Source organism: Pituophis catenifer, unplaced genomic scaffold (genome assembly GCF_029215685.1).
Source record: "Pituophis catenifer annectens isolate HBS135680 unplaced genomic scaffold, rPitCat1.0.hap2 SCAF_2, whole genome shotgun sequence".
Taxonomy (NCBI): domain Eukaryota; kingdom Metazoa; phylum Chordata; class Lepidosauria; order Squamata; family Colubridae; genus Pituophis; species Pituophis catenifer.
Genome location: NW_027256882.1, coordinates 192,431,292 through 192,443,463, shown reverse-complemented (window position 1 = coordinate 192,443,463; position 12,172 = coordinate 192,431,292). Strand labels below are relative to the sequence as shown.

Genomic DNA, 12,172 nt, shown 5'->3' with positions numbered 1-12,172 from the left:
GGATCTTCCATGTATTTTAAATGAGGTCTGCAAACAAATGAAACTCAATGAGGGCCCGGATTGTGGGGGCAATAAGCTGACTTTGTATAAAAAAAGAACACTGCTTGGGGGGGGAGGTGTCAAAAGCCCTACTAAGTAGGTATATACAAAAGTATGAAGGCTATTGCTTAACGCATTGTAAGCTGCCCTGAGTCTCCGGAGAAGGGCGGCATATAAATCGAACCAATAAATAAATAAACCAAGTCCAAGGCACTTAAATGAAAGGGAGAATAGGGAGAGGAATGTTCCCTGGAGTTCTGGAGAATTTGGGGGTGCTTTATTCCCTTTAAGTGTCAAACAAGAGCTCTCTGTCTCTCTCAAAATCTGACCTCTTCCTACTTTCTTCTAAAGGTAGGTGGCCAGGTGCCTATCATCTCCTTGGAAGCAGTTTTGCAAGGTACATAGACCTTTGGCCACAGATGCCCAAGTACACAGACCTTATGTTTTTGCCTTAAGGTAACAGGGTGCAGTGCAAAGAGAATTGCAGGCCGGAGCATCAGTCCCTTCAGCCCTCCTCTGCTACCATCGCTCTACCTACCTCCTGTAGCTCCATTGGACGTTCCACGGAAGCCACTCCATTGGTTAATAGCTTTCATGCATAATGGGGGGAATTCCCTTGATGAATATATTCATTATTAAAACCAAGCTTCATTGAACTCCATAGGATTTACTCCTAAAGTATTCAAAACATTAAACCAAGATCCAACCCAAAAAACCCCAAAACATTCAAAGCGTGCTTGCTGTTTTTGTTCTTTGATGGAACCATTTAACATTGTCCTGAAATTAATATTCTATTTTAATAAAGAGGACAATATCAAACGATTTTAAAGGAAAGAAAGCCTGGATGGGAGAACTGGAGCTTAAACGGGCTTTTAAAATTAAACAAAATGGGAAGTAAAATCTTTGAAAAAACCTGTATTTTTTTGGTGAGTCCGTTTCTTTCCGTCACGAGAACAAAACCCAGCACCATTTTGGCTGAGCCAAGGGGGGTCTTTGGAAGCCTCTTGAACGCTTCTTCAGCCTCCATCGGCATCTTTTAGGCATCGCCAAGGTAGGAAGAGGGAGAAGCCATGCTGGGAAACACAGCAGAGGCAAAATCAGCGAGGCAAACACGAGAAAACTTGGAGGCATTCGGGTTGTTCAATACGGCGCACCGCTCCAGAACCGGGGAATGTCCTGCCTGGTCTTCGACCGGGCTTTTGCCTGTTTGAACGGACCCGCGCATTTGATGTGTGTTATTTATGTGCGTGAGTAGATCCTGTAGCGAAAGGGCGACGCGCGTTCTCCGGTGCCTTTGGAGGTTCGCAGAAGAGGAGGCGAAGGGGGCTTCTTTCCTCCTGCACTCAGGCCCCTGAGCCGCGTCGCCAGCGGCCCCTTGGTCGCGCCACTTACATTTTGCCGTGTCGGCGCTGGGTATCCGCTTCACTTTGCGGCTTGCGGGCCATTCCCCTTTACATCCGCTTCATCTGCTTGTTCACTTTCTGTGCAAAAACTAACCGCCTGCTTTTGTTGCTTCCTTGTTTTTTTATTTCTGGGAGTCAACGAATGCCCAGAGTATATGAATAAAACGCCAAAGTAAAGATAATCAGGATTAGAAATTATACACTCTGTTCCGGAGGAGCCTTCTATAGTCGCAACATACACTGAAAATCACAACTGGAAGCCCTTTTGCCTTAGGGTGAATCTGGACAAAAAGCAATGCCCTTCAACTGCAAGACAGAAGCCAAGCCGTGATGAATTCACCCCTCAGTCCTGCACAGCTTGACAGATAAATAATTTGCTTAGTTGGACTTGATTTTAGGATTTCAGACTTAAACCCTTTTTTCTTAGCGAGCAGGGTCTAAAGCAGAGCCGGCGGAAAGACTGCAGCGGAGCTAAATGGCAGCCCCAACTGTGCGTCTCCATCTCCCGCTATAATCGGTAACATGTCCAAGTTGCTAGTTTGTTCCATGGTTAATTTGTGTTGTCTGCCATTATAAATCGCTTTTATGGATGTGGCTCGATCGATAGGACTACGGGCGTGAAGCATTTCCCGCATTTTATATACTGCGTTATATAAAATAAGGGAAGTCCTACTATGGTACAATCCGAGACATGGTCCCGTTAAAGTCGCTATAGGGTCATACAATATTATACATGCAGTATATATGCTTTTTAAAATTTATTGCCGTGATCGCACAAGGCTCATAGCTAGGAAATGTATCGGAGTATAGTCAAACGTTTATAGTATTTCCTAAGAGTAAATATGCTTCATGCTTCTTTTCAGATTCCATCCTCCAGACTGCTAAATCGAAGTTTGCCTGGATTTTAACAAAATTGCTCTTTTGACCAAAGGAGTGCAGTATGTATACACATAAAACTCAATTTACGGATTTAAATTATAGGGCACTGATTGTGCCAACTCCCACTTATCAGTGGGACTTTAGAAAAGGTACTTTTTTTTCCTCCAAGAATTTTCTTGGAGAAGACGCTGTTCTTCCTTACATGTGTGACCGACATATAAACTGGGGGGGGGGGGGGAGAGAGAGCAGAAGGCTAGTATAACATTGTTAATCTTTTCTGCTTACGATCACAGACGCTGCAGAGTTCACTCCCCGCAGCCTCGCATATTTGGGAGGGGGTTTATGCGAGCTGCCAGGAGGCATCTGGGCCTGAGAGGAGGCTGGGCGCCCGCTGGCCGCTTTTTTTAGAGGGGAGGGGGCGCCCGGCTCCCCGCTCTGCAAGAGTTAAGGCCGCGGGCGGCCGGGAAGCCCGGGCGCTTGGCCCGCCCCTTCCTCATTGGCTCCGGCGACCGCGGTCTCCGGATTCGCCACCTTCCCATTGGGCAGCGACTCTTGACGGGCGCTCGCAGCCGGGACCAGGCGAGGGAGGAAAGAGGGGAAACTTCCCCAGGAGTTTGGATCAATCAGAGGGAGAGAGGGAAGAATCGGAGGGAGGGAGGGAGGGAGGGAGGGGGGAGAGATGAAGCGCAGCCCGAGAGCCTGACTCTGAGCGGTGCCTTTCGGCCAGCCAACAACTCGGGACCCATGTAGCGCCCAGGCGGCCGCCGGATTCTCACGTCGGAACGGCCTCTCCGCTCTGCTTGGGTCTCGGTCCGGCCCGCCAGCCCCGACCCGTCCTCTGCCAGCTCGGCGGCCGGTGGCGCGGCGGCCGTCTGGCTTCGGCACCCCCGCCGGGCGGCTAAGATGAGCGAAAGGAGGCGCTCGGCTGTGGCCCTCAGCTCGCGAGCGCACGCCTTCTCGGTGGAGGCCCTGATCGGCTCACACAAGAAGAGGAAGCTCCGCGACTGGGACGGCAAAGGCCTGGATTTGTCCATGGAGAGCCTCAGCCCCGACGGGCAGCTGCCAGACGCCGACGACCCTGCCCAGTGCCTGGACCTGAACCCCGGTGAGCGTGGCGCAAGGCGGGACGGGAGGCGGCGAGTGGCCGGCCCTTAGGGCCCTAGTTGCCCTAGATACTGGATCTGGGAGAGCTAAAGGTCAGCTACCCGGGAGGTTACCCTTCCACTGACAGCTGGGGCGAGCCGGGGGGGGGGGGGGGGGAGGACTAGCTATTGAAGTGGAGCCTCAGCCGCGAAAGTGGTCCAGGCAGCAGCGGCCTTTTCCAGACCTCCAAGTCCCTCCCTCCCCACCCCTCCCCGCCAGTTACGGGGCACTTTCACATGAATGGAGGTCAGATCGATTGAGCGGGTTGTGGGGGGCTTGTGCGAAGACTGCTTGGCCCCCTCGCAGAAAGGTTTTCTAAAGAGGCGCCTTTCCCTTTGCTTGCTCCTTCCGGGCGCGTCCAACAGCAGCCCCTGCTCGCCCGCTGGACAGGAATAGCTCTGCTCCTAGCTATGAATAGCCCAGCACCAAGGCAAACCTCACCTGGAATTAAAAGGGGCCCACCTCGGGGAAGGCCGCCGGCCACTTCCCCCAGTACTGTGTGCCTGGGAAGGCAGGAAGGGGAAAGAAGAGGCACAGAGAAATGTCCTAGGCCAGGACATTATCTCTGGGGAGAGCGCCCCACAAGGCGGGCGTTTACAGCTTTTGTAAGGTTCAGCCGGGGACACGGCGGTGCCCAGCAGTTGTCCAAGTCTGCCAGGGTTCGCTGAATTGCAAGAGCTGAGGAGGCGCCCAAGAGTGGCAGTCAAACCTCGGGGCCATTTTCGGGGCCATCGTTGGGTCGCCAAAGCGGCGTCCAGCAGGATCGAACACCTCAAAGCTGGCAACGGGCAAGGCCCGTGGGGGCAATGGGTCGCGGGACTTTGCCAAGGCCGAACTCTCCCTTTTCTCCCCCTCACCAACTAACTTTTATTGGCGATCTCGAGATTCTTATCGAAATGAAAATGCACAGATCCCTCCCGGAAGCAGGTTTCTTAGGATTCACTGAATTGGGAGTGCAAGCCGTTCTTTCTATAAAAGGCGTTCAAAGGATAGAAGAACCGTCCGCTTTGAAAAGTTTGTTGGCTAAGCATCTGCTTACGTGTTTCACTTTCAGTTTTAAGCAGGTTAACCTGTGGTTTTCACCATCTCTAATTTTCATGAGGACAGGTTTAAGACACACACATACAAATACACACATTCTAAAAAATGCTTCTTAGAAATTAAATTAGAGCCAAAGGCCTGGGCAGGCAATTTGCACGCTCTTCTCCAGCTTCATGCTGGGGAGGGGGGGGGGGTCTAATAAGCGAAGGCGCCTCAGAAGTTCGACCTGAGAGCCATTCCGTCGGCTTGTTCGCCTTTGGGCTTCGGAGGGAGCGCGCAGTCTGGCCTCTCCTATCACTCCTGACAGTGCGCTGCTCTTGAGCAATTGATTCCGCCGCTGCAGTCTGTCTGCCTCGCCGTTCTTCCTTTAAAGCAATCCCTGATGGCCCCGTGTCCAAAACTTCTACTAGTTGAGTGGGTTGGGTTCTAAAGCCTAGCAGCCAGGCCTGGCGAGTGTGTGTGTGTGTGTGTGTGGGCGCGCTTGCGCTTGTTTATGATTTATTACTCCAGAGATTGAGTTCTTTGAAGGCCTCCAGAGGATGGTGACGGGCAGGTTGGTCTTGCTTCCTCTACGGGAATAACGAGGACTAATCCGGGCAATAGCAAGGTTCTAGTCCTCAGTACGGCCTTCCTTCCTGACTCTGCAGCATCTGGCAGGTGAGCGAGGCCCGAGGGCCAGGCGTCCGAGTCTCCAGAGAGTGGCCTTTGGGGCGAGGTATTTTCCGAGACCGTCCGGAGTTTCCAGAATTCTCCGTTTCTCCTCCAAAAGAAAACAGGTTCTTCTTGGCTTGCGCAGAAGCCCAATCAGCGACTCTTTCCCTGGTCGACGGGACGAAAGTCCTTTGCTCTGCGCTAGAAGGTCTACTAGAGTTAGCCGTCGGGGTCCTTGAGTCTCGTTTCAATCTGAGGTGGAAAAGCCCGCCTTCCCTAGAGGGGAAAAAAAAGTAATCTAGATTTTTCTTGTGTCAATTATTACCTTAGAATAGTATAGAATAAATAGAATGTCACTGAATATTCATGAATGATCTGGGATTCTATGAATGTTCAGAGATTGAATAGAAATTTACCGAACCCATATAAAGGTAGGAAGTTGAACTTTGTTCCTTTCCTTTCCTTTCCTTTCCTTTCCTTTCCTTTCCTTTCCTTTCCTTTCCTTTCCTTTCCTTTCCTTTACTTTCCTTTCCTTTCCTTTCCTTTCGTCTTGATGCAACCGATTTCTCTTGTGTTCCAGCCAGGGACTGTTATTCTATATTAGACCCTCATTCCTATTGCCTGACGGTCTCTAATAGTTGCCTACTCTATGGATTTCCCTGCACCTCCAGGCCTTTTCATCGCGATCTACATGTCCAAACTCTTCGCATATAAGAGGATTTCTAACTCCGTAGTCGGATTCCAACTGAATCAATTATTTGAAGCAGAACCCGCCAGGGTGATGAGTTGGCCCTCCATAACTCAGTACTGTTCTCCACCCTAGAAGGACATCCTGGCAGGGATTTTCGACTTGGGGGGCTACAAACCCTCTTTCCCCGAAGATCCCTTGGTTGGTTCTTCTGGTTTCTTTTCAGATCCATCGCACTTTTGGAATCAGGCTGGCTGGACAAAAGACAGCTTTTCCCGGGTTCTGATGCTCTGCATCTCCCCGGAGACGTTGACTGACCGGCGGCTGCGTTAAGTGGAATGGAAGCGCCGGAAGCTCTTCCAAAAGCGAGGAGCCTTCAGCTTGCCTGCTCCTGCCCAGGAGGGCTCGCTCTAGTCAGAAACGCTGGCCGGCCTCGAGCGCCGAACAAAAGGCCGTGATTTTTGCTTCAGGCGGGAACATTTCGACGCGCAGAGCTGGCAGTTGTCTTATCAACATTTGTTTTGTTTACAGAGATCATTATTATTATGGTTGATCGCATAGACGGCCGGATGTTTAGACTTATTATTATTATTATTATTTAATCTTTAGTGAGATTCACAGCCTTTGAGGCTGGTTAATAGCTCAGCAGCTCGAGTCCTAACCAAGGACCTAGGAACTGTTAAGGTATCGTCGGAGGATGTAAGCTGTTCCGAGTAAGGTGGTTTTTTGTAGACTTATTATTATTATTATTATTATTATTATTATTATTATTATTATTATTATTATTATTATTATTATTGACTACTGTTGGTCGTCTAGAGAGTTACTTATGTAAGATTGGCGGCCATAGCCCATAACATTTCTAAATACATTTTCTAAATGCAAGGGAAGAAACGTCACCGCTGCCCCTTTTAGAGTAGCCGTGAATCGCATCCCTCCCAATGCGCAACTGAATTCCTAGGGTTTACGAGAGCCGTTTCCCAGTCTTCAGTAGACGCGTACTGAAATTTTGATTTTTAAAAAAATCGGGCCATTTCCTTCCGTTCAGACTACGAGCATAGGCTGCGATGCTACGGACTCGAGTAGGAAAAACTTGAAGAGCAGCGCTCTCGTAGAGGTCTCCTCGCAAGAAAAGGGCTCCCTGTTCTGGGGGTGGGGGACATCCGACACCTCCGCTCTCCTGATTTATCGCGTTTCAACACATCTCCCAGCCATCGCTGGAGTGCTGCAAAGCCTGCCTTCATTACTCTTAGCCGCACAGCCAGATCCTTTAAATCGGGGGAGGGCGCCCTTTGATCTTTTCTAAGGTGCTGAGACTCATTGCAGGATTCCATTAAGTGTGCCCCCCCAGCCCTTGCTTTCCATGAGCCCCCAAGTTTAGCTGAGAAGTCTGCACCCCGAGACTCCAGTGTATCTGGGCCCGGTCTCAAGCCATGAATCTTTGCGAGCCGTTCTTCCAACAGACACCCGTAGAGAAGAAAGAAGGACCGATTCCTCTGGAAAGGGTCCCTCGGCGGGGCTCCCTCTTTTCCCCTCCGCTTTCCCCTCCACTGAAACAGATTCAACCCGGCATAAAGAGCTCTTTGGATTTAGTTCTTAGAGCGCCGCAGCCGAATGGAAGAAAGATTCGACTGTGGAGCAATACAGAGGCCTTCTTTATTCGCTCCTCCTTGCTTTACCTTATCTCGATTTACTTCACATTAGAATTGTATTTATTAATTAAACAGCGTGATGAACGCGTTTTGCTGCCTTAATTGCGGAGGAAGTGTAATTAAGAAAAGAATTAAAGGAAAAGAACATACGCAAATGCAGCTGCAATCTACTGGTAACAAAAATATAGAGATCTTTTTGCTGAGGTTTCTGAGGGACTGTGATAAATTTCCTAATCTATCAGCATGTATGCATGTATGCCTGTGTACACACACACACACACACACACACACACACACACACACACCACACACACACAGAGGGTTATAAATACATGCATACAGATAGTTTGGGAAATGTATCACACTCTTTCAGAAACAGCAGCAAAAATATCTCTATATTTTTGTTAGATTGCAGCTGCATTTGAGTATGTTTTTTTAAAAAAAATATTTTCTTAATTACACTTCCTCTGCAATTAAGGCAGCAAAACGTTCATCACACCATTTAATATATCCTAATTTGACAGGAAACAGATTCAGTATAGATAACGAATAGAATCCAATATATTTTCAATTAATAATACTAAGGAGCATACTCTAACAAATAGTTTCCATTTTTTTTATCCCACTCAAAAGCGATCTAAGCAAATTTCTTATTTTCTGATAACAATATTCTAGGTTTTATCTGGAACTTTAATACAAAGAAATTATTAATAGGAAAAGACTGTCAAATTGCTAAGGAGATCTGTGCATCTTGATGGATAGTGATATTTTGGGATGTCTCCACATATGGAAAATGGAAAGATAACATTTTAATGTATTTTTTTTTAACCAAAATTGAACTAACTTTATTCTATTATCCTGCTTAATACTGATGACCTCACTTTTTACACAGTTATTGTGGATTGGATCTTTGTCTTTTTTTTTTTAGGATGCCCTTCTAGTCGTATTTATTTCAGGATTTCCCCTCCACCCATAGAATAGTTGATGTTTCTGTTGAGACAATAAGAAAAAACAGAAACAAAATCTCACAGGCAAAATCTGTTCTTCCAGTGGAGTTAGCATTTCAGGCAGAGCCACAATAGGGCTCTTTGGAAGATGGCTTGCAAACTTTGCAAACTGCTTGGGCTCAACCAAGCTCCAGAACTTTGCCTTTTATGATTTGTTGAAGGAGAAGAATCTTTTTTTCTCTGTAGGTTCTTGGGAATGGGTGGAGTGGTCAGCCACTTTCCCCTCCCCAGCCAAATGCAATAACTGCTGTGAGGACAGAATGCTTTTTAGCTGAGCTTGGTTGTTCCATTACTGGTCAGGAGGGGGGCAATTTTAACCATTAAATAATTGGAACGGTGAGCTGGCTCAGTAGTTAGACCGTGCCGTCCTTTTTTTTTCCTTTTCTTTTTTCTTTTTGTGGCCTGCGGTTTGATCTTTATAAACAGCCAGTTTTGTTAACCCCTGATGAATGCATAATGGCTGTCTATGACAAATTGTCCTCAAACATCTGAAAAGCCTTCACAGCCCCGAGAGGAAAGTTGTAAAATATAGTGTGCATGCATGTGTGTAATCCTAGACAGCGATCTAAGCAGTCTCCATAATATTACAAGATGTGCCCGCATTTCTCTCTCTTGCTTGTCAGCCTGACACCTCCGCTTCAGCAGCTGTGGAAGGGATATTTATAAAGCTGATGACCATTCAGCCTGGCCTCTGACTCTTCCCCATGATCCCGGGCTAGAGGCTGCTTGGGGAGTAGCAGGTGGCCCGGGCAGTTGCCGAAAAGCACTCAGAGCCTATTTTTCTGTTTGTTTATTGCTCCCATGGGGAAGGGGAACAAGGAAGCATTCCAAAGGGAGCCTGCTGGCAAGACACTTCTGCGCTCAGTGGACCTGGACCTGGACTCCCTGCCCACCAGGCTGCTAGAGGAGGAACCTGGGGCCATTCTCCGGTGGTTCAGCAGATCAACCAAGTCGTTCATTAGCTGCAGATCAAGGAGGACGGCGTTTAATTGGCGCATCCCCTCTGATTACTGCTTTGCAATGAGGGCTTGATAACCTTTCTCTGGTTGTATTCTTATTGCAGAAATCATGCTTTCAAAATTGTCAATTGCCCCAAGAGCCCTGGAACCTCACTTTCTAAATTAGGTTTTACTTGGGCAGTGTGCGTTAGCTGCCTAGCGCACATTAATTTGATAACATTGATCCTCAAAGAATATGTGGCATTGGTTGAAATGCAAAACTGAAAAAGTTTAAAATAGCTTAACATTTGCTTTATTTTTTCAGAAGCTTATTTGAACAGAGTATTGTTATTATGGTTGGTTGCAAGTCAGACTAGATTTGGCATTTTTATCGATCTATTGAGTCTTTCCCAAGGACTTGGGATAGGTAGATGTTATCTGATGGGGATTTTAACAATGCCAATGGTATCCAACAGGCGCTTTGGGGTTGCACCCAAAGTGCTTTTTGTTGTTGTTGTGCATATTATTCAGTCATTTTAAAAATTCAATTTGTCATTTATTTTCACACAGTACCATTCTTTGGATATGTGGTCTTGAAACAACAAAAATAGTCCTAATGTCTTCTAACACTATCAAGTCCCCAGCACACCCTCACATTTTAGGAAATAAGGCAACATCCTTGCTTTCCTTAATTCATATAAATTGCTCTTCGGCTTATTTCTTATGTTTCGCCCTTTCTCAAGTTTAATTCATTTTGCATTTTAATTTTATGCCCACGAATATTGTGGGCATATAAGAATATTATGTTCTTTGAAAAGGTGTTTGAAATGCAGTGACTTTTATCAGTTGCATTCAACACAACTTGTTTTATTGGCAGCATTTCAGAAAATCCATGCCCACATTCTTCCCAATTTGCTTTGAGGGTTGAAAGAAACTTTGCAAAAGATGCAGAACTTTTGGAGATGGTGGAGGAGAATAAGAAGTTGTGTGATGCAAGTGGAAGAGTGCTTCTTTGACTTTGGATGTAGCCCATAGATCCAAAAAGAGCATGACACAGAAGGGCAAACTATCAGGGTGTGACAAGTATGAATAACTTTCCTTCTCACAAACACAACACCTGAAGAATGTGTAAGTATACCACTGGTATTAGTATACTCAGGGCCGGATTTAGATGAAAAGAGGCCCTAGGCTATTCCACTTATGAGGCCCTTTCACCTATAGTGAAAGTGTAATTTTAATTTTGCTAACAATTTGAATGTAGGCCCCTCTTGATCTTGAGCCCCTCTTGATCTTGAGGCCCTAGGCTGAAGCCTAGTTAGCCTATAGGAAAATCCGGCCCTGAGTATACTATACCAGTGTGTCTTGCTCACAGAAGATCACTTTATTATATGTTTTCCTCAATTACTTGCTGCAACATTTTGAGGTAGTTCTAACAAACAAGAGTTAACCATCAGTATAGGAAATTGCAGACCACATCCTACGTAGTATAAGTGAACATCTGCTCTCCTCCCTGCAGCCTCCCAGACCCCCTTGGTCTTCTTTGGAGGTTGTCCACCTCTCTAGGCAATATTTCATGGGCTACGTCATGGGCTGCAGAGGGAAGTCATGCTGTGTTGGCAGAGACACTTCCATGGATGGAAATCATTGGACAGAAAGCTGACCTGGATCAAATCAGACCAGTTCATCTGCTTGCTGACAGCGTTAGCTCTCCAAAGTGTCAGACTAGAGACATGGTTTTTGCAGCCTAACGTGGAAATTTCCAAGAACAAACTTGAGGCCTTTTGAATTTTTACCCACCAACAATAACGGTAAAAATAGTCTTCTCGGGCCAATTCATGTTCAGGAGAAAATATTTTTGAAATGGATAGCAAATAAATCTTGGTGTGTAGATTGTGTAGATCACCAATACATAAACTTTTAAAATGTTTACTTAATATTGAAAGGCTACAGGTTAAGAAGTTGGCTGAGAACTAAGGAAACTCAACTTCAAATCTACCTTCCCCCCTTTGAGCTAGTCCCTATCTTACAGCTCAACCAACCTCAGAGGGCTGCAGTTCTGAGAAAAATTGGAGAAGGAATGCCCTGTATGCCTCCTTAGGAAAGAAACCTGAGAATAAGAATTTAAAACATAAAGAGAAGGATTAATTAACCCAATACACTCTTTGGATTCAAGGAACTATTTATAGAGCCCTTGATGAAGTAGAATATTTAATAAAAGAGGAATAACTCAATGATTGCACATATTAGAGGAGCAGTACAGCTCATCATTATCTGAGATGAACATTTATGATCATGAGGTTCTGTTCTATCAAAATAGTATCTTATTCTAAATACTTTAAAAAGCTTTTATTTTCTTTAGAAAATTAAAAGTCTAGCCTCACTCAAGCTAATAGTGTGAAATTGTGAAATTAGTTTCACTAACTAATTAACTAACCCATTTTCCACCATCCCCCCCTCTCTCTCCATCATCATCGTTTTAGTCATTGTCCATCCACTGTAGGATGAAGGCCTCTTCCACATGTTTCCAAACAATACGGTCCTGAGCTTTCTTGTGCCAATTGGGCCCTCAATACTTGCTGATGTCATTGATCCACCTTGTTTTAGGTCTCTTTTGTGGATGCTTTTTATCAAGTGGATATGAATATATGTATAATTTCAAAATGCTCTCTCCCCTGAAAGAGAAAAAGATCAGCTGAGATTATCAAAGGAAAACAAAAGAAAGGGATAGAAA

The 12,172-nt window shown here is 46.1% G+C and overlaps 1 protein-coding gene across 2 annotated transcripts in view; it reads left to right on the top strand.

Moving 5' to 3' along the window:
• The first annotated feature begins 3,003 nt into the window (after positions 1-3,003).
• TBX15 (T-box transcription factor 15) overlaps positions 3,004-12,172 on the top strand; it is a 75,814-nt gene continuing 66,645 nt past the window's right edge. The window contains exon 1 of one of the 2 annotated variants that reach the window (XM_070938401.1): positions 3,004-3,426. In XM_070938401.1, the coding sequence (XP_070794502.1) occupies positions 3,225-3,426 (202 nt within the window). In that variant the 5' untranslated portion in view covers positions 3,004-3,224. Of the gene's footprint in view, positions 3,427-5,083; positions 5,163-12,172 lie in introns of those variants that run through there. The other variant, XM_070938402.1, reaches the window with a different exon arrangement.